This window comes from Narcine bancroftii, chromosome 12 (genome assembly GCF_036971445.1).
Source record: "Narcine bancroftii isolate sNarBan1 chromosome 12, sNarBan1.hap1, whole genome shotgun sequence".
Taxonomy (NCBI): domain Eukaryota; kingdom Metazoa; phylum Chordata; class Chondrichthyes; order Torpediniformes; family Narcinidae; genus Narcine; species Narcine bancroftii.
In genome coordinates this window covers 39,487,468-39,515,451 of record NC_091480.1, presented here as the reverse complement: position 1 = coordinate 39,515,451, position 27,984 = coordinate 39,487,468, and the positions used below count along the sequence as shown (strand labels likewise).

The 27,984-nt window shown below is 42.2% G+C and overlaps 3 protein-coding genes across 7 annotated transcripts in view; 1 reads left to right on the top strand and 2 right to left on the bottom strand.

Annotated features, from left to right (window-relative positions):
* pfas (phosphoribosylformylglycinamidine synthase) overlaps positions 1-11,279 on the bottom strand; it is a 49,671-nt gene extending 38,392 nt beyond the window's left edge. For 2 of the 4 annotated variants that reach the window (XM_069906702.1, XM_069906703.1), the window contains exons 1-7: positions 11,194-11,259; positions 10,677-10,934; positions 9,250-9,395; positions 5,773-5,908; positions 2,647-2,752; positions 2,154-2,346; positions 1,857-1,962 (exon numbers count right to left, since the gene is read on the bottom strand). In XM_069906702.1, coding sequence (XP_069762803.1) covers positions 1,857-1,962; positions 2,154-2,346; positions 2,647-2,752; positions 5,773-5,908; positions 9,250-9,395; positions 10,677-10,864 — 875 coding nt within the window. In that variant the 5' untranslated portion in view covers positions 10,865-10,934; positions 11,194-11,259. Of the gene's footprint in view, positions 1-1,856; positions 1,963-2,153; positions 2,347-2,646; positions 2,753-5,772; positions 5,909-9,249; positions 9,396-10,676; positions 10,935-11,193 lie in introns of all 4 variants that reach the window. The other 2 variants (XM_069906704.1, XM_069906706.1) reach the window with 2 other exon arrangements.
* Positions 11,280-11,467: 188 nt separating this feature from the next.
* On the top strand, positions 11,468-13,639 carry LOC138747464 (uncharacterized). Of its 2 annotated transcripts, none has more exons than XM_069906707.1 (3): positions 11,468-12,054; positions 12,808-12,951; positions 13,058-13,639. In XM_069906707.1, the coding sequence occupies exons 1-3, from the start codon at positions 11,887-11,889 to the stop codon at positions 13,133-13,135; spliced, it is 390 nt and encodes a 129-aa protein (XP_069762808.1). In that variant the 5' UTR covers positions 11,468-11,886; the 3' UTR covers positions 13,136-13,639. The 2 variants fall into 2 exon arrangements, with proteins under 2 accessions (XP_069762808.1, XP_069762809.1); XM_069906708.1 differs by having other exon boundaries at positions 11,468-12,751; positions 12,837-12,951.
* Positions 13,640-18,972: 5,333 nt separating this feature from the next.
* LOC138747493 (phosphatidylinositol N-acetylglucosaminyltransferase subunit A-like) overlaps positions 18,973-27,984 on the bottom strand; it is a 33,130-nt gene continuing 24,118 nt past the window's right edge. The window contains exons 5-6 of the mRNA XM_069906759.1: positions 23,445-25,473; positions 18,973-21,268 (exon numbers count right to left, since the gene is read on the bottom strand). Coding sequence (XP_069762860.1) covers positions 25,186-25,473 — 288 coding nt within the window. The 3' untranslated portion in view covers positions 18,973-21,268; positions 23,445-25,185. The remainder of the gene's footprint in view (positions 21,269-23,444; positions 25,474-27,984) is intronic.

Below are 27,984 nucleotides of genomic sequence, written 5' to 3'. Positions count from 1 at the left end.
ATCCCTCAATTTTTTTTTTAATATAAAAATCTAACTGAACCTTAAATATGTTTAAAGTAGCCTCAACTGCTTCCCTAGTAGAGAATTCCACAGATTCACTACTCTCTGGGAAGAAGCTTTTTTTTTTTTTTTAAAAAAAAATTTTTTAAAATTTTTCACACTACAAACCATATTGACCAAGATACAGACATTTTTTCTCTTGAATATATAGTGTCATTTTCTCCCCCTTTTTCCCCACTCCCTTCCCTCCCTCCCTCCCTCCCTCCCTCACCCCCTTTCCCATTTATTTGAAGTTCAATCTATAAGATACATTAAACCCGTTAAACAATGTTGTCACTTAATAAAAATAAACAAGAAATTTTACTGAGTCAGTTCTTTTCGTTGTCTTCTCCTTCTGTCATTTTAGGTGGTGGAAGTCCATGGTAGGATTTCTCTATTGTGTTTCATGTATGGCTCCCATATTTGTTTGAATATTGTGATGTTATTTCTTAAATTATATGTTATTTTTTCTAATGGAATACATTTATTCATTTCTATGTACCATTGATGTATTCTCAAGTTGTCTTCTAATTTCCAGGTTGACATAATACATTTTTTTGCTACAGCTAGGGCTATCATAACAAATCTTTTTTGTGCTCCATCCAAATCGAGTCCAAATTCTTTATTTCTTATATTACTTAGGAGGAAGATCTCTGGGTTTTTTGGTATATTGCTTTTTGTGATTTTATTTAATATCTGGTTTAGATCTTGTCTCTGGGAAGAAGCTTGAAGCTGTGTCCCCTAGTTCTGGTCTCACCTACTAGTGAAAACAATTTTCCTGCCTCTATCTTGTCTGTCCCTTTCAGAATTTTATGTTTCTATAAAATCTCCTCTCATTCTTCTAAATTCAAGTGACTATAATCCCAGATGATTTAGTCTCTTCTTGTAGGTCAACCTCCCTCATTTCTGGGATTAATCTGGTGAACCTCCTCTGGACCGCCTCCAAGGCCAGTATATTCTTCCTCAAGTATGGAGACCAGAACTGCACTCAGTACTCCAGGGGCGGCCTCACCAGTACCTTGAACAGTTGCAGCATGACCTCCCTGCTCTCGAATTCAATTCCTCTAGTGATGAAGACCAACATTCCATTTGGCTGCTTAATAAGCTGTTGTACTTGCAACCCAATCATTTGCACTCCCAAGTCCTTCTGCACGCTGCAATTTTTCCACCATTTAAATAATAATCTGCTCTTTTATTTTTCCTACCAAAGTGGATGACCTCACATTTATTAACATTGCACTCCATCTGCCAGAACTTTGCCCACTCACTTAACTATATCCTTCTGCAGCCTCTCCACATCCTCTGTACAATTTGCTTTTCCACGCAATTTAGTATCATCTGCAAACTTGGCTACACGACACACTGTCCCCTCTTCCAAATCATCAATGGTGAACAGCTGTGGGCCTAGTACTACTGACCCCTGCAGCACCCCACTTACCACTCTCTGCCAATCAGAAAAACACCCACTTATCCCAACTCTGCCTTTTGTAAGTTAACCCCTTTAAAATAGAGAAATTAAATTTTGTAATTTTATTTGGCAGATTAACACGGAATCAAGAGCAAATTGAAAACTGCATCTTTCCCCTTGCTGCACCAAAGTCCTCATTTAAAAACACTGCACTGCCCGTCATGATACAGGTCTAAAGAACTGGGCAGAGTTGTCAAGTTGTGATCGATACAAAGAGCCATGAGGATAAGAGAACAGCTGTATAATTAGTTTAGGATTTGTACAGGACAAAAGAAACAGTGGGTCACTGCAATTAGTACAGGGGTTTATGAGCAGAGGACACCAATTAGTCAAGTGACCAGGGTTTCACCTGTTGGACTGTGCCAAGTCAAAGCACTCCACAGTCGTAGGATTCCGGCCCACCTTCTCAAACAATCCTGTGTAAAAATCAAGATCCCATGGGTCGAATGCGAGGCCTGCAAGGAACAGTGATTGTTAGTTCTAAGGAGAAGGCAGATTATTACTAGGAGTTGAAGCAACACGGAGGATTTCATATCCTTTCACAGGAACCTGGCATTCCTCAAAGCTATGCACAGAGTGCTCACAGCATGGAAGGAGGCCATTCAATTGCTCTCCCTAGCATTCGTGGATCAGCTCTTGCACTCACCCAGCTCACAGTTTGCTTTCTCCAGTGCATCCTTCCCTTTATTCAACACATCCACTTCATTCACCTGTGGCGGCCGAGTCAACACTCGGAAGGTCTCAATGGGTCGTTGATACACACACTCTGTCATCCGATCGTAAAAGGCAGAGATCAGCTCATCAGCAGCAGCTGCTTCTAAGCCCTTGAAATCATGGATCTGCAAACAATCAAGCAGCAACAGTCAAGGCAAGAATGGGGACACTTCAGTGCACACAGGACCAACACCAGTGATAATGGGGTACCTGGGCAATGCAAGAAAATCAAGACCCACTTCAATCCCAGTGAGGGACACTGTGTTGGGTGTCCGGTGTTGGGTCTGCATCTTTCTCCTTGCTGTACTGAAGTCTCCATTTCAAAGAATAAACAGCATGGATGTGCCAAAGAACTGGTATCCGGTTCCTGGAAACCTATCTGTGTGTACCTGATGCAGATCGTGTGTAGGACAAACATCTCTTACCTTCAGCAGATACCGGCGGGAGCACTCAATGCGATCCACCTCAATTAACCCAATGGAGTGACAGATGGACACGGCATTTGTCGACCATGCAGTGCAGACGTTCAATCTGAAAAATGCAGAGTTCAAAGAACAAACAAATAATAACCAGGCCCCAAAGCCAAGAAACTGATACCCCACCAAACACACGGTCCCAATCCACATGCAGGCTTCAACCAAAAATATATTTTATTCACAATAAATTATTTACAAAAAAAAACTGTTCGTCTTCTTACATTCATAAAGTCAATCATATCTACACATTCTCAAAGAATATTGTTACACTTGTTCTCTCCATACCCTGTTACCACCACTGAGGCACATCATTTCTCCCTCCCTCTTCCCACCATGCCCCCTTCATTGGTAGAGGGCCTTCCCCTCAATGCCCAGTAATGGGAGGACACTAGACTGTGGTCCTTCCCCACAGCCCACTCACATTGGCTGCACCAAGCCTCAGTGCATCCCTCAGCACTTACTCCTACAGCATGAAATGTGCCAGTCAGCAGCCTTCCCGGACTGACATCTCCACGTGCTGAAAGACCAACAGGTTTTCGGCAGACCCAAGTACCTGGCTGATGGTTTTCTAGCAGTTCCGGATGTCTGACTCCAAATGTGTCCTGGGAACAGCCCATAGAAGAGAGTGCTCTGTCACGCTGCTGCTGGGGATGAACTGTGACAAAAGCCCCCTGCATCCCTCTCCACACACTCTTTGCCAATCAGCATTCAGCAAAGAGGTGAGTGACAGTGCCCATCATCCTGAGGACAATGCACATGGAAGACGATGTCTGGTTGGACAAGGATCTCACCTGGGAGGGCTCCTCTCACCAACAGGCAGGCCAAGTTCTGGTGCTTGTTAGTGAGCTCTGACGATGAGGAAATCCCCCAGATGATCTGGACGGTCTGCTCAGGAAACCATCCCACCATGTCCATTGAGTCCTTGTTTCTGCAGGACGTTCTGTGTTGACCACTACCTGATGGGCTTGTGGTCAAAGATGCTGTTCTGGAAAAACCTTTTCCATGAAGGATAGGTGGTGTGGCAAAGCCTTACTGAATGAGCAGCTCCGGGGCCAGGCCTAACCTTAGCAACACCTGGGACAGGTAGAACCTCAGCATGTAGCGGCACTTGGTGTCTTTGTACCACGCACACCCTGATGCAGTCACTCATAAAGTTGGGTACACCATTACCCCCATTGTCTGGCGACTTGTATTTGGTCCTCCTTCAGAACCTATTCATTTTGGACACCATATAAATCGCAAAACTGCTCTGGTAAATGCCAGGATGGAGGTGCTGCACCACATACAGCAGTATTTAGAGCACCTGATGACCAGGTTCTTCCCTGTGATCAAGAGGGAGTGCCGTGCCCACAGTCCCAATTTTTGGAGGACCTTTGTCATCCATTCCGACCAATTCTTGTTGCACGCCTCAACCCCTACAAACCAGATCCCCCGCACCTTCAGGACAGAAAAATACTCAATTCTTCTTAACAAGTGAAGGGCCCTGATTACTTCTCGCGTTCTGTACAGCAAGTCTTAGAATCAATTCTCTGTCCTGATAACACAGACATCGAATCTAAACAGAACGTGGAGCTTGACCAGGAAGCCGCTTCCTTCTTATTGCTTGATGGGTTCTATCCAATTCCAGACCATTCAGGAAATATTCTGTTCCCGAGATCTTGGGAATCCACTTCTGAAAAAACTGAACTGAGTCTGGACATTCAAAATCTTTCTGAAGACCGACAATTTTAATATTATTTCTCCAACTTTGATTCTCTAAGGCATCAATTTTCTTTAACAAATCATTTTTCTGAATTTCCCAACCAGTAAACGAGTCCTCCATCTGTTCCATCTTTTCTTTACATTGGTCCACATCATCTTTACAATCAATAAATGCTTCTTCAATCTTCTTAAATTTATCCTGGACCTTATCCACTGCTTTCAAACATTTTACCACATCCATTCTAACAGAAGATATTTTCTCCCTTCATTTCAGCAAACAAGTGAAGGGCCCTGATTACTTCATAACTGAAAATCCTTGACTCATTTGTACAGCCAGATTCTTCATTTGTTTAGACAAATCAATAGAAGTTTGATCTAAATGGTGAGGATCAGACTTAAACTTAGAAGTCTGCCTCACCAGAGTCCTACCCTTAAATATAACTGGGTCCTCCTCCTCTTGCATAGACTGTTCCTCCTCCTCTCCCAATCTAACGATGTCCTCTTCCGTCGAGATGGAGGTTGCCTCGACCCGAGTACAGGTACAGATTCCCCCACCACCCCCCCCCCCCCCCCCCGGTCAGTCCAGGGTCACTGGACCGAGGGAGGTCAGGTCCCCCCGCTGCCTGGGCTGTTTCAGGTATAACGCACATGCACGAAGTTCCGCGCATGCGCAGTTGTTCATCTTGGAAACAATACGCGAAGTCGGCGAGGGTGCAGTATACACCTTACCAGTGGACTGGCGTTGCGGTCGGGGCTGAGAGGAAATCAAATCTGGAGGCTCCGTTTGCAAAGTAGGCAGAGATTCTTCAGTAATTATTAACCGTTTAGTAGCCGTTTTCTTTACTGGTTGAGCTTTAGTTTTCCCCACAGCTGCTTGTAGAGTACTTCAACAATGCAATCAACAGTTTTTAAAAGCTTTTTCAAAAACTTATAGATGGGTTTTGAATAGTTTTGCCAGGTGTCTTCCCACGTCTTCTCCCTACACCATCACGCCACATACCCCCTCCCCCTAGCACCCTCAGGTAGTCAGATGTGACTGTGAAGAGGACGGTCGACTGGTTGGGCCAGTTACCGAAGAGCATTGCCTCACTCTTCTTCTGGTTTACCCCAGCACTCCATGCGGACTTAAATTGCCCCTATATGCTCATCAGTCTCCAGACCGATGGTGTATCTGAACAGAAGTGACTTTGTATAAACATATGTACACACATCAATATTGTACACACACAAATTACACACATGCGTTTACTGGCCACTACAATCCAATGAACAGAGAAACGTACTTAATCAGTCACTCTTGTCCAGCATTCAATGAACATTTGATCAGACACGTACCCCTGCATGCACCACAAACTGATAAGAATTCCAACTCACCTAGGCCCAATCTCTACCAGCAAGTCTCCATCATGATCATTGAGAAAGGGATCCGTGGAAATGTTCTCAGAACCAAAGGGATATTGGAAAATCCATATGAGCTTGTGCCTGTCCTGTGGAGTCGGGGAGACTGGAGCTGAGGGAAGGAGCAGCACGTTGAGAGGAGAGGGTCAGACAGAGAAGCAGACCTAAAACAAATAGACCAGGAGGATACACTGCAACCATCACCCAGGCACTTTAATACACTCAACATCTTATCCTGCCATACATGCCAATGTACATACGCACTGCATCGCCTCAGTCACAACACACCCCCTCTCCACACCTTGTACACAATGCATGTTCTCTGTAGTTCAACTCTGGCAGTGCACCCCCCTGCCCAAACCATTTATCTTTAGGTATACTAGGTGTGGAAAATAATGAGAGGAGTAGGTTAGGTGAACTCAGTCTTTTGCCGAGAGTAAGAGAATGGAGATTTAGAGGACACAAGTTTACCGTGAGCAATGTAATTTATTAGGAACTGGAGGGGTAATTTTTCTTAAATATATAAATGTATGGAACAAGCTGTCGGCAGAGGTGGTTGAGGCAGATAGGAACATAGGAAGTAGGAACAGGAGTAGGCCAAAAATGGTCCATCGAGCCTGCTCCGCCATTCAATAAGATCATGGCTGATCTCCCCACATCCCCTAATTCCTCTATCATGTAAAAATTTATCTAACCAAATTTTAAATATGTTCAATGAAGCAGCCTCAACCACTTCCCTGGTTAGAGAATTCCAAATATTCACTACTCTCTGGGAAAAACTATTTTTCCTCATCTCTGTCCTAAATCTACTCCCCCGAATCTTGAGACTGTGTCCTCTCGTTTTAGTTTCCCCGGCCAGCTCAAAAAACCTCCCTACATCTATCCTATCCATACCCTTCATAATCCTATCTGTTTCTACAAGATCTCCTCTCATTCTTCTGAACTCGAGCGAATACAATCCTAGACGATTTAATCTTTCATCATAAGTCAACCCCTTCATCCCAGGGATCAACCTAGTAAACCTCCTCTGGACCGTCTCCAAAGCCAGTATATCCTTCCTCAAATATGGAGACCAGACTGGACACAGTACTCCAGGTGCGGTCTCACCAGTACCTTATACAGTTGCAACATTACCTCCCTACTCCTGAATTCAATTCCTCTAGCGATGAAGGCCAACATTCCATTTGCCTTCTTAATAACCTGCTGCACCTGCAACCCAACTTTTTGCGATTCATGCACAAGCACTCCCAAGGCCCTCTGCACAACAGCATGCTGTAGTTTTTCACCCTTTAAATAATATTCAGCTCTTTTATTTTTCTTGCCAAAGTGGATAACCTCACACTTACTAACATTGTACTCCATCTGCCAGACCTTTGCCCACTCATCCAGCTTAACTATATCCCTCTGCAGACTCTCCACATCCTCATTACAATTTGCTCTTCCACTCAATTTGGTGTCATCCGCAAACTTGGCTACACCACATTTTGTCCCCTCCTCCAAGTCATCAATGTAAATGATGAACAGTTGTGGGCCTAGCACCGACCCCTGCGGCACTCCACTTACCACTCTCTGCCAACCTGAAAAACTCCCATTTATCCCGACTCTCTGCCTCCTGTCAGACAACCAATTTTCAATCCAGGCCAATATACTTCCCCGGACTCCACTTTCCTGTAACTTACTGTTGAGTCTCTTGTGCGGCTCCTTATCAAACGCTTTCTGGAAATCCAAATATACTCTGCAAGATTCAATAAACATGGACAGACACATGGATAGGATAGGCTTAAAGCGACAAGTACCAATCTCAGGCAGGTGGGAATAGTATGAGTGTGACAAAACAACAATCCACTAGTGAAGTCTCTATCGGCAATCCCCAAAGAAGCCGGCCTGTCTGGCTTGAGCAGAGCTCCAGTATTTTAAATGAGATCTGTTTTGCTGTTTGTATGTGACATACACTACAAAAATTTGCCCCAATTTATCTCCCAAAAGCCTATCTATGTACAATAAAAAATACAACATAATCTGTCATTCAACCCTCACCTCTAAATGTGGTTGTTTTTCTCTACACACCTTACACCGACACAATGCACTTCTCTATCACACAGCTTACCTCCAACATGCTTCCTTGCAGCAGAAATATTGCAAACCTCCCTTCAATTCTACACCTAAAAAGCAAACCATATTCCTTTCCTCAACATTCATTGTTCTGTGCCTTCTCCCACAGATCTCATCTCACACAAAATGGTTGCAACATGCAAATACTGTATATGCCTACATAGGCCTCTCATGTTTATCTCAATTAAATCTCCCCTTTTCCTCCTCTGCTTCTCAGAAAATAATCCCAGCCTGAGGAATATTTCTTCGTAAGTACAGTTTTCCAGTCTTAATAAAATCCTCCACTTCCTCTCCTGTAATGTGGAGAGCAGAACAGTAGGCAGTAATTAAGCTTCAAGTATTGTTTACAATTCTGGCATAATCTCCATGCTGCTTCTTTCTCTCATACACCATACTCTTCTTGACACCTTGCATCTTTCTCACCTCAATTACTCACCCCTGACATTCTGCAGTCCCATTCACAAAAGTGCATTCTTCAATGAACAGCAGCTCTCATCCCAAGACCCTACCACCCCAACCCCAGAAGACATCCAGACACCTTCCACCAAAACTTCTGCCATGCTACAGTCCTCCATGGAATCTACACCCTGCATCTCTTTGGGGGTAAAACACAGGATTTTGTTGACACTGTGGTAAGTGAGAAAAAACAAATGCTGGAGAAACTCAGCAGGTCAAACAGTGCCTTTATGAGGCAAAGGTAAAGATACATCACCAACGTTTTGGGCCTAAGCCCTTCATCAAGGTGTGGGGGAACATGAGAGATATCTGAACAAAAGATCATACCCCCTTGCTGTTTAAGGGGGTGGTGAGGGTGAGAGATGATGGGGGTGGGGGGGGAAGGAAGGCAAGTTGATGAGTGGAATGCAGTGAACTTAGTTCATGCCCTGGGGTTGGAGAGTGCCCAGACGAAAAATGAGGTATTGTTCCTCCAATCTGCGAGTGGTCAGGGTGGGGTAGAGTGAAAGGCCATGGACAGACACGCGTGCTTGAGATTGTGACTCAGAATTGAAATGGTTGGCTACAGAGGTCGCTTTTATTGTGGAAGGAGAGGAGGTGCTGGATGAAGCAATCTCCTAATCTGCTACCAGTCTCTCCGATGTAGAGAAGGCCACAGAGGGTGAAATCATTTCCGTACGCCTTTCTCTAATCCATCGCCAGTACTGCAGCTCACTCCCCTGAACTACCTCTCTCCAAATTGTGCATCACCTTCCTTAACCATTTCTCAGACATGCTGCTCCACCTTCCTGATCTCCTCTAACACAATGTACATCCTCATCTTTCTCCTCCATCATGATTGTTCATTCTCAGACAGACTATGACACTCTCCCACTACAAACCAACCTGTCCAGTTCACATTGAAGCAAATCTCTTGAGTTACATGCTCAATCTTCTCCACATAGTTTCCAGACTGGATAAGACTTCTCCCCACATCCAACAGCGGGACTTCCTTGGGGCTCGTGTAGAAATGCAGAACAACCATTGAGGACCTAAACATAAAACGGCTGTTGATTTAGAAGGACAAGAAATCCACACATCAACACAAGCAGCAGATCAAAATATAAAGGGAAGAGAGTAAGAGACTACGTTTCAGAGGGCAGGAGTAAGGATGATGGAGACAGGAAAGTGAGTGGTAGGCAAGTTGGGGAGGGGATAGGAGGGGAAGACAGCATCAGAAATTGCAGGGGGGGGGAGGTAGTCTGTGGTTCTGAGGGAGTGGAACAAGCAAAATAATAAACCAGTAATGATACACAATCGTGCACTAAGCAATACAGCAGAACTGAACGCAATAGAACTTGAATTGGCAACACAAGTTCCTCGTTACCAGGTCATAAGTTACCAATTAGAGGCCAGAGCTAGCAGCTTCAATTAGCTGAGCAGCACACCGTGAATTAATCCTGCGCAGCAAAGTTGAGGATGTACATGGTTAATGCACATCAAAGCTCAACTGTTTGCTGAGTTCAAATCCAGCCATATAACCATATAACCATTTACGGAGCAGAAACAGGCCATGTTGGCCTTTCAAGTCCGCACCGGTTCACTGATTTTGTGCACCCTCTTCAGGCATTGGTCCTGGTAGATCTTCATTCAATAACGATGGACGAATTCAATGCAGATGGAATCAGTTTCTGCTGACAACTGCGGGGAAAACCAGGCCCAGTGGTGGGAAGCTGGGCTTATATAACCAAGGGCACGGAGAGCAATAAAAACAGTCTTGACTACAGTTACATCAAGTGTGTGTCGTTCTTCCACTCTCTGCTGTAGTGCTCGCTACAGTACTACATCTTCAATGAACGTTATTTTATATCTACACACGCATGTGCCCGCACACAACTTATTAAACTATTAGTGGACATTTTATTTAATACAGAACAAACATTCTGTTATTTTCTTGCAATAATCATCTAACTGAAATACCCAACTAAAGTTTAAGCAAAAGATTACTTTGCCCATGACCCTTGCATCTCTAAGACCCAAGTTCAAAAATAACCCAAAAGTCAGAACTCAAGTGAAACTGTATCTGGTTGACATGATTAAAAATTGTGTTTAAGTTTAATCTGACATACATACAAGTTGGCTTAGTGGGAAATAGAGAAATAGCTAATGATACACTGGAGGTATTCCTCTGAACTCGGGACTTAACAGAGAAACTTTTACTGCACCACGTAAGAGTGAGTAATCCCTCAATTTATAAGAACAAGCAACAATCACCAAATAAATACAAAAAGTGTTACTGGTTTCTTAAGAAAATTATGTTAAATGCCTGTCACCTCCTGCTCCTCTTATCTCTGAGTCTACTGTCTCGCTCCAGGCTTCCTGCACTGTTAACAATGTTCATTAGATGTATGGCAGTCCAAGCAAAAGGCATGCGGTACTTCCCCAGTCTGTGACAGAACTGCTCTGCTTGGCTCCTTAGCTTTTCTAATTTTTCTTTATTTTTGGCTGTTTCTTTGAACATTTGCTATCCTCATTTGTAAAGCGAGTCTCCGCACTTCGCAGGCTCACTCTTTGCTGACCTTCTGGTGGGCCTGTGGTTTAAGATGAATCGATTCTATTTCAACAGCATTGGGTAAAACAAATAGATAAAGCTGGCAGGGCGGGATAAAGGGAGCGAGAGCCTGAGCGATGGAATGTTGCAGCGGGTCGAAGGTAGACATGGCAGAGACAGGTAAACATGCATTATCCACCCTCTGACTCCATTCCGCATTCCCCATTGATTTGCCCTTCACCCCCACCCCACAAATGAATCCATTCTTCTGCTCTCCCTCTGTTCCCCGAAATCCTCACCCTCTTTGTACACCAGGAGTGCCCGTTCCCTATCGCGCCGAATCTCTTCTCCTCGCCACTCACTTTCCCCTCCCTCTGCCCAAGCTTCTTGATGAATGGTCTGGACACGAGTTGAAACCTTTGCCGCCACAGCGCGTTTACTTTCCACGTGGGGGGGGGGAAATGAACTTCCTGTTTGTGATGCGACGCCAACGCGCATCTCCATTGGCTGCCACAGCAGCTGCTGCACGTCGCTCGGGTCCGTGATGGTTGCCCGCCCCCCGCCCCCCGCCCGGGTCGGAGCCGCCCGCCCGGGACCCGCTGCGAGTAATTCCTGTGCAAAATACAGCCTTGCCACCTACTGTGAAAGATCGAATGCAGGAAAAATTTCAAATGAAATAAAATGACGCAGATATAACAGAACCGACAGATTGTGGTGCAAGAAAACACACCGAAATGTTGGTGGAACTCAGCCGGACTCGCAGGTCATAAAAAGCAGGGAGATCTTGCCGATGCTCCAGGCCTGAGCCCTTCAAGGAACAAGCAAAATGAGCAAGGAAGTCTCAGAACTCAGACAGTGGGGGAGGAGTCAGACCAACAAAAGGTGTTAATTGGCCATAAGGGGAGAATTTATCATGTTTGTGGGAGACATGGAAAAGGGAGAGGCAGAAGCCACTTTCAGGTGCTCGGACGGTAGATCATGCGCCGGCGCTGATGGAGAGCCGCGTCCGAGTGAACGCTTGCTCCTCGGGACTGTGGCATCGTCCCGCCCACGCGGCCTTGACGTCATTTGCAGCACACAGGATCAGGATCATGGAGGACAGAAGAGAAATGCTTTGTCAGCCTGTGTCAGTGTCCAGGACGAGATACGCAAAATCCTCGGTGAGACCATGAAATATGTTGAGGTTCTTATCAGCTCCATGCAATCGGAACAGCGCATAGTGAGATCAGGGCACAATTCCTGCCAAGGTTGTGGGCCAGCAGGCAGCAGATGGAGGTGGAAAGGCTTGCAGAGCGTAGACGCCGCAGACAGAGGCGAATTCTGCTTTTCAGTCAACTGGCCTTGATCACAAATCTCTCTGGAGGTTGAACGGGTCCCAGAGGGCTGCATTCTGGAGTAATATCCTCACCAAATTTGATGATGACAAGTGGAAGAGACTTCCGTATGACGCGGGGCACCTTCAACTTCGCGCTGGAACTCATTGAACCTCACCTGCCGCCTCATAGACCAGATGCGCAGCATCCATTGGTCCCGGGAATTTGACTGGCTGTGGCCCTTGTGAGTATCGATTCATCAGTGATGTCTTCGGGATAGGCGTCAGCACTGTGTGTATGGTGGAACAGCAGATGACAGGAGCCTTGAAGAGCGTCCTTGGTAAGCGTTAATCTTCCTGCTAAGTGGAACACGCCTCCAGGAGACAACTGACGGGTTTGCGGAAAGGGGCTACCCAATGTGTGCTGGCGCCATTGATGGGTCACATATTCCCATTGTTACCCCCAGCATGGACCCAGCAGCCTACTACAATTGCGAAGGGTGGCACTCCGTGGTTCTGCAAGCGGTTGTTGATCACAATTTCTGGTGAGTTAGAGCCCTGACTTTTTGTTTTTTGACATCTCGCTTCCCCATGTTCACAGGTACAGGCTACTTTATTTGTTATTTGCAGCTTCTCGGACATGTTTGTGCGTTGGCCTGGCCACACACATGATGCACGCGTGCTTGCCAACTCCTCTCTGGACAGAAAGACGGAGCAGCAGACTGGATACCTCTTTGCATGTGACGTGAGTGATAACCCTTATATGTTCCTCCCGGTGACGTCATTCATGCCTTGTGGGTAAACGGGCAGGTCGGTGAACTAACAGCATCTCTGCACTTTTGTGCCCACAGGTGTCCAAAAATGTTGATGGAGTGGAGGTCCAAGCTCATCTTGTGGGCGATGTGGCATACCGCCTTAGAACCAGCTGATGAAGGGCTTCACACAGCATCAAGTACTGGATGCAGAACAGCAAAAATTTAACAAGGCGCTGAATTCCGCAGGGATAGTGGTGGAGCATGGCTTTAGCCGTCTAAAAGGCCGCTGGCGATGTTTGTCCAACCATCTTGATGTTGCGATTGCCTTTGTCCCAGATGTTGTGTTTGCATGCTGCACAATGTATGTGAGCTCAGCAAGAACTTTTTGCCCGAGTGGGCATTGGTTCGAGCAGATCCCCCTACACCCAGAATCCAGGACTGTAATGATCCCCAACCCCATGGAGTCCAGGTCATCCGCTCCGCGATTATGTCCATCCTGTACGGGGATGTATCTCAGGGGTTCCCTGTGCGACGCGGCTATGTCCCTCACACCTACCAATCCAACTCCCACCACTGCCCCCCCGCCCCAAAGGCTGTGACAGGAGCCAAATGCCTGGCCCCAGATTTCAGACTCTGATTGCATGAACGGAACAGTGACAAAGTAATGATACATGAGACTTGTATGCTTTTTGAAACTTTAATAAAAAACTTGTTCAATAACACTTGTACAGTTTCATACATACCTGAGGTAGATAATGTGCCATAAAGATTTAAATTTTGCAACAGACTTGCTGTGTTCAACCGAATGGAGAAAAGGCAGTGCAAATCCATCCCATTCAGAAAGTCAAACGATTGGACACAAAAAGAACAGAAAATGGTTAACAAGAACAATAACCTCTACCACCTGGCACCCACTAATGCATGTTTCAATCCTTCACATAATGCATAGACTATTGCACATATCATGGGTTTTATTAGCATCAAAAGTGGCTAGTGACTTGGGGCAGCATTAACAAGATTACAGGCAGACACACAAATCATTCCAAAAATTGGATGAATGAGTGGTGGGGGGGGGGGGGGGGGGAGAGAAGGAGGGTGGGGAAACACTGCTGGACCCCAGCATCTCCAAGTGCTACTGTTACGCATTGGCATTGATATTGCAGGCCAGCATGAGGGGAACGGTACATGGAAGGTACATAGGGGTGTGGGAACTGGGATGGACAAGCCTCCATTTAAATAAAGAATCGTTGGAATGTGGAGGTCTGCCTGTCCAATGCAGCACTGAGATTCTCAAGCACAGATGACAAGCATGTGGCTGCCTACTCGTGCCTGTCACCTTTAGACCGGTCGGTGCACAGCTTTCTCATGTGTCCTTAAATCTCCCATCAGCTCTGATGCTCCAGAGCCACCTCTGTACGCTGACGCTCCCTCTCCGCTTCCTCCTGGACAATTGCGGACATCATGTTTTGCAGCTCTTTGGCAAGGACATGAACCTTCGTCGGCTTCCTTCGCTTGCGTATGGGTCCGAGCACTGAGGGTCAAATCATGAAAAGTGCATCAGTATTTAAATTATGTGCTTCTCAATAAACAAAACCTCTTTAATGCTTCTCTACCTGTGTCCCCTGGTGCAAGTGGTGCCTGGCTACTTCCACGGTCAGCGAGTGGTGCTTTGCTGTCTTGGGGGACATCCAGGGCTGTGCCCATGGAGTCATCCACAGTGTCCTGTGCCTACTGCACTGCTGTTTGTGGCCTGAGATGCCTCAGGGATGAGATCTGGTGAATAAGGGCTCTCCATGGGACTGGCAACGCTCAAGGGTTCTGCTGAGCAGCTGGGTCCCCAGAGAGTGTGACATTATTGGAAGAACTGCCACTCCATTCTACCACTGCCACTCCTGCGGTTGTGATCCAGCACGGCGTGGAATTTTTTCCTGAAGTTCTTCAGCTTTGTCACGACCTGCATCTTCGTGCGGTCATGGCCACTGGCTGAGTGCAGTGGCCACTCTTTCATATGTGGGGCCACCCCTCACAGTCCCCGTCAGCTCCCTCTCCTGTGCTTCTCGAGATAAATTGTCAAGAAGCAGTCTAACCTCTGCATCTGATCAGTTGGATGCCATACCTTGATACAATGCTGCAATGTAATGATATATTAAACTGCATCGGTAACCATGAGTCTGCACACTGACCGGATTTTCAAAATTGCAACAAGAATCGATGGCTGATGACATCACTGCAAAATCATCAGCCCGCCCACTGGCAGCTCCTGCTGCTTTCAGCTGCAATAGTGAATTCTCGGAGCAGGATATTATACCTACAGAAGGGTTAGGTAGGTAAACCTCCTGGTTGGGTACTCCAGTTTCAGGTGGCCACCCAACAGCCGTACAGAAGTACAGTCGGGTATTGTGGCCACCTGAAAGTGGCTTTGGTCTTGATTTATGAATTCCCAATTTCGGAGCATTTTTCTGAAGTAATCTATACATTTCTAAAATAAACTTATTAATATCTCCATTAGTTATTAATACTTCCAATTCATTCTGTCTAGGTAAAGTTAAATTATGAGCCAATTTTTTTAATTAAAAAGGCTCTTACAAAAGCAAAAAGTGTATAATTGGGCATATTAAACTTCTCTTTCATTCTATGAAAAGTAATAAATTTATTATTACTTAATTTAGAATGAATTTGGAGAAATTCTTGAATCTCTTATATAGTTTGTGACAGAGTATATAGAAATGTTTTTGGGAGATAATTGGGAAAGGTTAGAGTAGGTTACATACAAACACTTTAAAACATATCTTATTTGAAATGCCAATGGAGACTTTTTGAAGAGTGCTTGGAGAGGTCACTGATGGGTTCTTGTTTACCCAAAAGCAACAAATGAAAGAGCAGGCAGGTGCCCTATTGTCTCCAGAAGACTTGCTGTTGTAAAAGGGTCATGTGATTTTGCAGAGAGTCAAAAAGGCTGTCTCAGTTTCAATAATATGTGTGAGAGAGAGAGAGAGACCAGTGTCAGCCAACTGAAATAGGAAAGGCTGGCAAGAAGCTCCAGTGTGGAAGATGGCCTAGTTAGCCCTTGTGGTTCATGCAAGAGGAAAGGACTGGCTGTCTAATGTTTCTCTTGGAATAAGGGAAACAAAAAAGAAATCTGTAGTGACCTGAAAGAAAGAGGTTATCATCTGGAGAACCCTGATGGGGCAAGTTTCGTCAACAAGATACTGAAGTGGCTAATGAAAGTAAATCAGTTGTGGATGTCCTGGAACAACACATCCCTCTCTGAAAACCTACAAGACTCTTCGTGAGCGGTAACCATTTACCTTTCAAGCACCAAAGCCTGGTGAACTTTATACATGTTAGATTATGTGCACAGTGTAAGAATTGCCTGCAACCAGTGAACTTGGAGGAATGAGAAGTGAGATTGGACTGTGAACCAAAGAACTTTTCTGAACTTACACATACATTACACACATGTGCACTTAAAATTATAAGGGGGCTAAGTCAGGTAAAGTAAGTTAATAGTGATAAGTTAAAGTTTGTTTCTATTTTCATGTTTAAAGATAATTAAAAGCAACCATTTAAGTAACCATTTGTCTTGATGAATATCTATTGCTGCTGGGTTTTAGGGTCCTTTGGCCTCATAACAAATTACAAAAATCTACTCTTTTTAATAATGATAAATTAAATCTCCATCTATATACCATTGCTTCTTTTTCTTGAATTATACAAGACATCAAAAGAGGTGAATGATCAGAGATTATTCTAACTTTATATGGTGCCAGTTATTCTTCCTTCTAATTACGCTGATATCAAAAATATATCTATTCTCGAATAAAAATCATGTCTAAAAGAATAGAACAATAATCTTTTTCTTTTGGATTCAATCTTTGCCGCATATCTAATAAATTTAACTCTTACATAAAATTGATTCTTTTTAGCAGTTTTAGTTCTAACGATTGATTTTGATGTTTTATCTAATATTGGATCTAAACAACAATTAAAATATTTTCATTTGCTTCTGACAAATGCATAAAAGAATCTTGAATAAATTGTTCTTCACCTATATTTAGTGCATATATATTCATAAGTGTCCACATTTCTGAATATATTTGACAATTCACTCAAACAAATCTTGCTGCTACATCTATAATTAAATTTGTATTTTAAAGGGTAACTTTTTTATTAATCAAAATTACAACTCCTCTTGCTTTAGAATTAAATGAAGATGCTGCCACTTCTCCAACCAATTCTCATTGAATTTCTTACGTTCTTTTTCACTTAAATGAGTTTCTTGTAAAAATAAATCAACTTTTTTTAATATATGCTAGTTTTATTCCTTTTAATTGGATTATGTACCTCATTTATATTATTAATACTCACAAAATATAACAAAGTATCAATTGCCATATCTTAAATATTTAATATCTCTTTATGTGTTCAATTGGGATCCCCCTTCACATATTCAGTTCAATTGACATCTCCTTCAGAAAGAAAAAGAAATGACATATATAATAAATAAACCCTAAATATTATTATTTATAATTAATATATATATACACACACACACACACACACACACCAGTATTAACACCCTCTACTGTTCAGGTGGCACGGGGTTAAGTTAGAAGACAAAAAAGTCAACCCTTCCCAGACAGAATATACACAATATTAATTTATTCTTCATTTATAAAAGGTTTCTTCAAGATCTTTGTTAACTTGGTCATCATCCAATTCTGTTAATTCTTGTTGATTAGAAATTGATTGAAGCAGGTTAGCAAATTTCAAAGCTTCACTTTCATCAGTAAAAAAAAAAATGGATTATTTCCAGAAAAAAACTTTCAATGGTGCTGGATATCTGAAGGAAAATTTATATCCTTTGTTCCAAAGTAATACCTTCGCTGGATTGAATTCTTTCCTTTTTTGAATTATCGATGAACTTAAATCAACATTAAAAAATCTTATTTCCAATCATTAATGGGCTTTGATTCTTCCTAGCATTTTGTATCAAAATCATTTCTTTGTCCTGATAACGAAGACATCTAATTAAAACTAAATGTGGTGGTAGACCTGGAAAAGGTTTTTTTTTTTCCCTGTCAGCTCAAATGAGCTCTATCTAATTCAAGCTCATTTGGAAAATTTTAAATTCCTAATTCTTCCAGAATCTATTTTTGAAAAAATTGAGTTGGATTAGTATCTTCAAAATCTTCAGGTTGTCCAACAATCTTAACATTACTTCTACGGCTATGATTTTCCAGTATGTCTTATTTTTATAAAAATTCTTTCCTTTGTAACCCCAACCTGTAAATGAATCTTCTATTTTATTAACCACATCCTTACATTCCTCCACTTCAAAATTACATTCTTGAACAACTTCTTCAATCTTCTGAATTTTATTTGACTTTATACACAGCATCAGTACATCTTTTCACATCATGTTTAATATCCTTTATTTTTTCTTTAACAATTTGAAATTGTTCATTAAAATCAGTATTAAAAGCAGCAAACTGTCATTCATTGTGGTAATTTGTTGTGCTAAATTGTTTAAAGCTTGAATAATTTTACTTGAATTGTCATCCTGGATATCTTGAACTAGTTGGACCTCCCCTTTCAATTATTTCTCCTTCTTTCTGTTTCTCGATATGTTTTCTTCCCTTTTAAAAAAAAAATCACTTCAGAATCGCCATTGAATCGATTCTTGTGGTCTTGTTTGACTAGCAACATTGGTTGCTTTGGGCTTTCCTTCCAAAGTTGATGTCCCATGTATGCACAAATGTGCAAACGAAGCCTGTAGTTCTGCAATCCTTTTCTGAACTCCAGAACCATCTACCTCCAGCTCCCTGGGGGAATTGGCGTTGAAATTGCATGTCGTTGCCCGTGTAATCCTCGGAGGAAGAGAAATCTGGTCATGAGGTAACTTCTCCTGTTGCAGTACTTTCTTTCACAGATGTTTTCTTTGATATTTGTAATATAGCTTTCCTTGTAGCCATTCATCAATATCTTAAAAACGATCTTGAATTTTTAAAAAATAAAATGTTCTTTTTAAGACAATTTTTAGTTAATTCTGCTGGGAGAAGTGTATTTCCACGCCTCCTTGTTTGATTTTATCCTTGTCCATACCTATGCTAAAGCTCAGGGAGTTGTGGTCTATATTACTAAAATGCTCCCACTCCAAGGTCTGCCATTACCCAGTACTAGATCCAGTATGGCCTTTCCTCTTGTCAGCTGGTTCATATTGTGTCAGGAATCTTTCTTGGACATACCTGACAAATTATGTCCCATCTATCCTTATGCAATAAGGAGGTATCAGTCAATATTGGCAAGTTGAAGTCTCCCAAAACAACTCCTCTGTGATTTCTGCTCCATTTCAAAATCTGCCTTCTAATCTGCTCCTCAGTTTCCCAAGGACCATTTGGAGGCCGATAGACTACTCATCTGATTTCCACCCACTCCGACCTAGTAGATACCCTCTCCACAGCTGTGATACTATCCCTGACCAGTAATGCTACTCTTATCAAACATTCATCTACCACAACTCCTTTTTCTTACCCTCAATGGCACTTGGCAGCAGTTTCGAAATTACCACGCTTAAGGTCCTGCTTTTAAGCTTTTTAACAGAGTACTGTGATGTGGATGGAGAATGGGACATAGGGCAAGTAATGATAGAGGGAGTAGAGGCTGAGAGTAAGAAAGTGATGGGAGAGAGAACAGAGGGGTTGGAGAATGGGGAAGGACAGAAATGAGATTAATGGAGGGTTGGGAGTCCCGGTATGGAGGGGAGTCAAGTAGAGGAACAAAAGAGCATGAGTGGAGGTAGTATCAGAAAGAAGGGGTGGGAGAGAAATATATAGAGGAAAGGGAGACAAGATGGATCAAGGAGGGTAGGAGACCTGAAGGGCTCAGGCTCTAAATGGAAGGAAGATAGTTGGAGTGTGAAGGAGAGGGATAGTGAGGGAAGTGAAAGAATAAAACAAGCCAGAATGGACATTATTTTCGGGTTAATGGCGTAGAGCTAGTAGTGGTGATGAAAAGGGAGGAGGGAAGGAAAACAGAATAGAAAGTAGTGGGATAGAAATGGAAATGTAGAAAGTGAAAGGTTTCAGAAAATGTTGGGATGATGAGGAAAAAGAGGCTGAAGGAAGGTAGGGGAAGGGAAGGATACAAGAGGAGGGCACAGGGAATGATGGTGGGAGAACGATAAATGGAATGGTGAGTGAGCGTAGGGAAAGATTGGACAAAAGATTAAGAGAACAGAGGAAGGAAATAGTGAAGGGTTAAAATTAATGGGAGCGAGAAAGAAGGGAGGGAGAGATAAAAGGTCTAAGGTCATGAAGATCGTGGTACATTAAATTCAGAGTTGTGAATCCACGACTCAAGTAGCACATATATCAGCAATTACAAGTTTGGGGGTGGGTAAGAGGAAAAGGAATAACTTTCTTCTCAAAATGTTAACTTCTCAGTTACTCATTTAGAACCAGGATAATGACTAAATGCAAACAATGCAAGTTAGCCTAGCAGTGTTTTGGATGCTCTGAAATAATTGTGTGGAGGAAATAAAAGCAGAGATGAGTGGAGGTGTGTAGTGAGGTAGAGGTAAATATAATTGAATTCCGAATCTTTCCATAAATATTGGGACTATTCCTGTGATTTCTCTGAGACAGAGTTTGCAAAACACCTTACATTGACTCCCCTCCTACCCAACATCTCACAAAGTAAGAAGCCAAACCATTGCTGGGAATAAGATACAAGTCTCCAAACTGGAGTAGTAGTAATGCATTGTATTATGTTGTATAAATAAGGAAACTAGAGGTACATGCAATGATAATTATACAATATCTCAATTGCAAATCAAATTAGAACTAGAGTGGAACACACAAAATGCTGGAGGAACTCGGTGGGTCAGGCAGCATCATGGAAACCAATGAACAGTCAATGCTTGGACTGATACCCTTCATCAGGAATCATTGGCCCGAAGTGTTGATGGTCTCTTGCCTTCCATGGATGCAACCTGATCCGCTGAGTTTGTCCAGCATTTTGTGTCAAGTTAAGTCTATTGTCATCTGACTCTACAAGAACAACCCAACGAAACAGCATTCTCGGGTCTTCGGTCCTCATGTGTCACTCAAGTTTCAAGCAGTTGCAGCCTCTTGTTTACCAATGAATAGAATGGAAATAATTTCACTGACTGTTTAAAAGAGGGATGAAAATATGAAATTTATTGACTCACCTCCATTAATGTCCCCAATATTTATATTTTCCATAATACTAATTTCTTTCAGTTCCTCATTCACTTTCGCCCATTGTCTCTGGAGTTCTTTGTGGCTTTGTTTGTGAAGAAAGTTACAAAATGTTTGCTTTATTTCTCTGCCATTTTCTTATTTCCTTAATATAATTTCACTTCTGTACATGACACACATGAACATTTTCTAACTATTTTCTTCTCACGTAACTATAGACACTGATTTTGAATGCAACTGACACAATGCAGTATTTTACTGATATATAATTTAGTTTAAATATATTGAATTAAAAGTAGCCTGCACCCACAAAAGAAGCTCTGCAGAATTACAAGGGATAATATTTCCCCCATATTCCAGCATGTGTGACGATAGTGAATATTAAATAATCAAAGTTTCTAAGCTTTCAGGTATGCAGTCATTATTATTACAGTGAGCTGGGACGAAAGCTGAAAGACAGGAACGCTAGGATGGTGATCTCGGGATTACTACCTGTTCCAAATGCAAGTGATGAAAAGAATGTAAGGATAAGGAAAATGAATGTGTGGCTGAGGTGCTGGTGTACAAGGCAAGGATTTGGCTTCTTGGTTCATTGGGATCTCTTTTGGGGAAGGCATGATCTTTACAAGAGGGATGGGTTGCACCTAAATCCAAAAGGTGTCAACATTTTGGCAAATATGTTTGGTACAGCAGTGGGGCAAGGTTTAAACTAATTTGGGAGGGGTATGGGAACCAGAGTGATAGGGAAAAGGGTAGGGAAGATAAAGTAATGGCCAGGAAAAGTAATGTTGGGAGGAGAAAGTAAAAAAAATCAGATAATGCAGTGAGTTTTCGGGTCAATGATAGTGTTAAGAAAATTACAAAGAAAAATAGTGGGCAGAAAAATCAAAAGAAAAGGTTACAGAAGTCACTAGATATTAAAAGGACAAAGAGCATAAGGGCACTTTATCTGAATGCCCGCAGTATTAGAAATAAGGTTAGTGAACTTGAGGCGCAAATCGGTACCCATGCCTATGATTTGGTAGCCATCACGGAAACATGGCTACAAGGTGACCCTAAATGGGAATTAAACTTTCAAGGGTATCAGGTGGGGCAAAGAGATAGACAGGATGGTAAGGGAGGTGGAATTGCACTCTTAATCAAAGATGAGCTCCAGGCAGTAGTGAGGAATGATATAAGATCTAAAGAGCATAATGTTGAGTCCATTTGGGTAGAGATAAAGAATAACAAAGGGAAAAAATTATTGGTGGGTGTTATCTATCGCCCACCATATAACAATAGTTTAGTGGCACAGGAAATAAATAGAGAGATAAGTGAGGCATGTAATAATGATACGGCAGTCGTCATGGGGGACTTTAACTTCCACATAGATTGGGAAAATCAAGTTGGTCGTGGGAGTCTGGAAGAGGACTTCATAGAATGCATCCGCGATAGCTTTCTTGAGCAGCATGTTAAGGAACCCACAAGAGAAAATGCTCTCCTGGATCTCGTGTTGTGCAATGAGGTAGGTAGAGTAAATGATGTAATAGTCAGAGACCATCTGGGGAATAGCGATCATAGTATGATTGAATTTCTCATTCAGATGGAAGGGAAAATAGTTAGATCTAAAACTAATATATTATGCTTAAACAGGGGTGACTACCATAGGATGAGGGAGGAATTGGGCAGAGTGGACTGGGAGCACAGACTAATTGATGAAACAGTTGAGGAACAGTGGAAGATTTTCAAAGAAATATTTTGTAATGCTCAACAAAAATATATTCCGGTCAGGAAAAAGGGCAGCAAGGGAGGAAAAAATCAACCGTGGTTAACAAAGGAAATAAAGGAGAGTATAAAATTGAAGGTGCAGGTGTACAAAGCTGCAAAGAGCAGTGGGAAACTGGAAGATTGGGAAAACTTTAAGAGACAACAATGGGTTACAAAGCGGGTAATAAGAAATGGGAAAAAGGATTATGAAAGTAAATTGGCACAAAATATAAAAACAGAAAGCAAAAAATTTTATAAATATATAAAACGGAAGAGGGTGGCCAGAGTTAACATAGGACCCTTGGAGGATGAGAAAGGAAAACTGGTAGCAAAAAATGAGGAAATGGCCGAGGCATTAACCAAATATTTTGTGTCAGACTTCACGGTGGAAGACATGTCCAGCATGCCCAAGTGCGGAGTTAAGGATGCGAATGTTGGTGAGGGCCTTGATAAAATAGTTGTTACAAAGGAAGTAGTGATGGAGAAACTAATGGAACTAAAGCCAGACAAATCACCTGATGATATACATCCAAGGGTTCTGAAGGAAATGGCAGAAGTTATAGTTGATGCATTGGTGGTAATATACCAAAATTCCTTGGATTCTGGGCAGGTCCCGGCAGACTGGAAGACACCAAATGTCACGCCACTTTTTAAGAAGGGATGTAGGCAGAAGACTGGAAATTATCGGCCAATTAGCTTGACGTCTGTGGTTTGAAAAATGCTTGAAGCCGTCATTAAAAATGAAATAGTGCAACTTTTGGAACGTAAGGGTTCAATCAGGCAGACGCAGCATGGTTTTAGAAAGGGAAGATCTTGTTTGACAAACTTGTTAGGATTCTTTGAGGATATAATGGGTGCGGTGGATAGAGGGGAACAGGTTGATGTTGTATATTTGGATTTCCAGAAAGCGTTTGATAAGGTGCCGCACAAGAGACTTCTCAGTAAGTTACAGGAAAGTGGAGTCCGGGGAGGTATACTGGCCTAGATTGAAAATTGGTTGTCTGACAGAAGGCAGAGAGTCGGGATAAATGGGAGTTTTTCAGGTTGGCAGAGAGTGGTAAGTGGGGTGCCGCAGGGGTCAGTGTTAGGCCTACAACTGTTCATCATTTACATTGATGACTTGGAGGAGGGGACAAAATGTGGTGTAGCCAAGTTTGCGGATGACACCAAATTGAGTGGAAGAGCAAATTGTAATGAGGATGTGGAGAGTCTGCAGAGGGATATAGTTAAGCTGGATGAGTGGGCAAAGGTCTGGCAGATGGAGTACAATGTTAGTAAGTGTGAGGTTATCCACTTTGGCAAGAAAAATAAAAGAGCTGAATATTATTTAAAGGGTGAAAAACTACAGCATGCTGTTGTGCAGAGGGCCTTGGGAGTGCTTGTGCATGAATCGCAAAAAGTTAGGTTTCAGGTGCAGCAGGTTATTAAGAAGGCAAATGGAATGTTGGCCTTCATCGCTAGAGGAATTGAATTCAGGAGTAGGGAGGTAATGTTGCAACTGTATAAGGTACTGGTGAGACCGCACCTGGAGTACTGTGTCCAGTTCTGGTCTCCATATTTGAGGAAGGATATACTGGCTTTGGAGACGGTCCAGAGGAGGTTTACTAGGTTGATCCCTGGGATGAAGGGGTTGACTTATGATGAAAGATTAAATCATCTAGGATTGTATTCGCTCGAGTTCAAAAGAATGAGAGGAGATCTTACAGAAACATTTAGGATTATGAAGGGTATGGATAGGATAGATGTAGGGAGGTTTTTTGAACTGGCCGGGGAAACTAAAACGAGAGGACACAGTCTCAAGATTCGGGGGAAGTATATTTAGGACAGAGATGAGGAAAAATAGTTTTTCCCAGAGAGTAGTGAATGTTTGGAATTCTCTAACCAGGGAAGTGGTTGAGGCTGCCTCATTAAACATATTTAAAATTTGGTTAGATAAATTTTTACATGATCGAGGAATTAGGGGATATGGGGAGAAGGCAGGTAGGTGGAGTTAGGTCATAAATTAGATCAGCCGGCAGGCTCGATGGGCCATTTTTGGCCTACTCCTGTTCCTACTTCCTATGTTCCTATGTTCTAAATGTAGAAATATTGTCAATTACATTACTTTCCTTCATACTATCAAATCTGACCAATTTTTATGCATCTCTGGATTATATTATCTAATTTAGTAACAGAATAGTTAAACAGATATTATGTCATACAAAGCAAAAGCTGCTGAAAACAATTTTATAATCTCAATCTTTAAAATCTAAAGCTTCAGACTTGCACTTTGTGTTTGCCCCTTTCAATATAAGGTGGCGTTTTCCGATGTTTTTCATTTGTTGAAAGTCCCTGATGTTTCCAAACTCTATTCGCACCTGTGGCATCTACAGCAATATCAATCGTGTCATCTGGAACTAAATATCTCAAGACCAACAAGAAAAAGAAGTCCAAAACAGCAACTAAAGCAAAAATACAGCCAGCCACTGGACCACAGTGGGTTATTAATCTGTACAGTTGTTGGTTCATTGGTAGCACCCCTTCTTTGGCCACTCTGTCATAAACCTAAAACAAAATCACATAGAGCAAGATTAGAATCAACTAATTATGTATTACTGTTGAATCCTGGAACATAACATCCACCTCAAAGCAAGAGAGAAAAACTAACCATTTGGTACAGGAAACGTCGTCCTGGAAAAAGCTCAATTATGATCTTATTTAATGGTCGAATGAAAACCGTTCAAATTGGGAATATTATCATCACATGTACTACTCTGTAAATTCCAGAAAATTTTACATATTTAGATTGCTCAAGAAATTATGTTCAAAGGATCCTGGAGTAAAGTGACAGGTTGGACTGAAAAAGTGCAATGGTTGACAGGAATTTTCATTTTTGGAAGGGGGGCAGGGTGTGTGAAGATCTATAGGCCTCTTGCTTTTGCTGCTTAAATATATATTGTAAATTTGGAGTAACAGGTAAGGGGCAAAATTATTCTTTGATGATGATGTCAAAATTGGCAGTGGAGTTGTCATCAATGAAGAACATTTTTAATACCCATGGATTAGCCCAATAGACAAGAGATGCTGAATGGAACTCAAGCTAGGAAATGCACAGCAAATGGCAGGCTATCAAGTATGGAGGAACTGTAGGATCTTTAAATGCATGAATGTACAACACAAGTAGATACATTGATCAAAGAAACCTTGGAATTACTCAACTTTTCGCTCAACATTGAATACAAGAGCAAGAGGTCATGCAGAATTTTATTACAGTTTGGTCACAACTAGAGTATTGTACACTCACCAATGGAAGGATGTGATATCTTTGGATAAAGAAATTTACAAGTGTTGTTAGGGCTGGAGAATACTAAGAGAGACCATCTAGGCTGTAGTAATTTAATTTAGAGATATAGCACAGTAATAGTCCCTTTCAGCCCATAAGCCTGCACTGCTTAATTGCACCCATGCTAGAAACCTGTACCTCTTTGGAACATGGGAGCACCCACACAGTCATGGGGAGAACGTACCAACTCCTGAGTGAAAACGGAGGATTTATATCCGGGTTGCTGGTGTTGTAATAGCATTGTGCTAACACTATGCTTTCAGGGAATGAGGAGATCCTTAATTGAGGTGTATATGAGAATCCTTGACAGTGCAAACAGTAAAGGTGCTATTTCCCTTAACAGGTTAGTAGCTGGGAATGAGGGCACAGAGTTAAGTGAATTGGTTAAAGGATTAGAGGAACATAGAGAAAAGCTGACTCCATTCAATGAATAATGAGATTCTGAAATTCACTGCCTGAAAGCATGGTGGAGACAAATACTCCCCACATTTCAGAAGTACCTAAGAAGACTACTTGAAGAGCTATAACTTTCCTTGTATAGTGGAACAGCTAAGAAATGAGGTTAAGCTCTGAAATTAATATTTGGCTAGCCTTAGATTAGATTAGATTTAAAGATTGAGATTAGATTGACTGGGCTATGTTTTTCCTGGAATGAAAAAGGCTAATGGGTGACCTGAAAGAGCTACATAAAATTAGAAAAGGCATAGATAAGATAGAGAGTCAAAGTCTTATTTCCAGGGTGGAAATGTCAAATACGAGGGCACCAATTTCAAGTGAGAGAGAAAAAGTTTAACAATTTTCTGAGGTAAGTTTTTTTAATAAACACACACAGGTGCCTGGAGCGCGCTGCCAGGAGAGGTGATAGAAAGAAGCGCAATGATACAGAACAACCCCGGTATATGGATTCAAGCAACCACTAACCCATGCAACTGGCAAAAATAAGATCAAGGAAATAAATTTTAAAAATTAAATAAAAATATTAATATAATCTTAAAATTGTAAATGTTCTCCAAAGCAACACACAACCTTTTGGTGAAGATGGGTGCAAACATTCAACCAGCAGAACACCCCTGTCATGCTCCACCCACAGAAGCTGTTTGAATAAAGTTACAATAAAGTTGTGTTCGAATAAAATGGCACCACCCAGGATGAAGAGCCGGCCTATGCTGCTCACTGTTGGGGCAACTCTCCCAATGTGTCCCCCTATTCCTCCCTGCCTAGTAAAGAGTCTTTATCTTGACTAGTATTAGGCTATTTAGTAAGGCTTTATCTGTAAACTTGGGGGGAGGGGATTAATTATGACAGCAGCACAGTTAACACAGGGGTTACCACAATGCTGTTAAAGCACCGGCAACCAGGGTTCAAATTTAAATTTATATTTTGTAAGTTGCGGGAATTACCTGATTAAAATGAACCTTACATAAACGAGCCTGCAGCTGACGTGGACATTACCCCCCCATAAATCTTCGTCCGCGAAGCCAAGCCAAAGAAGAAGAGATAAGGACTATAATGCTGATTTTAAAAAAAATTACATTTTGCACTGTCTTTTAAACAGTGTATTCCTAATGCTGGTGTATTAGTTAGGTGTAGTAAGAGTGAGTCTCAGTCAACCAGATAATTTGCATATCCGGCACTCTGAGGTGCTGAATACCAGGGATTTTACTGTAGTAATATTTAAGAGACATTTGGACAAACACATGAACAAGTAGGAAGTAGAGGGATCCCATGTGCAT

Coding starts and splice junctions, on each gene's coding strand:
- LOC138747464 (XM_069906707.1), top strand. CDS start 11,887: ATGGAGAGCCGCGTCCGAGTGAACGCTTGCTCCTCGGGACTGTGGCAT. Junction 12,055..12,807: donor CGAGATACGCAAAATCCTCG/GTGAGACCATGA, acceptor CCATGTTCACAG/GTACAGGCTACTTTATTTGT. Junction 12,952..13,057: donor GATACCTCTTTGCATGTGAC/GTGAGTGATAAC, acceptor TTGTGCCCACAG/GTGTCCAAAAATGTTGATGG.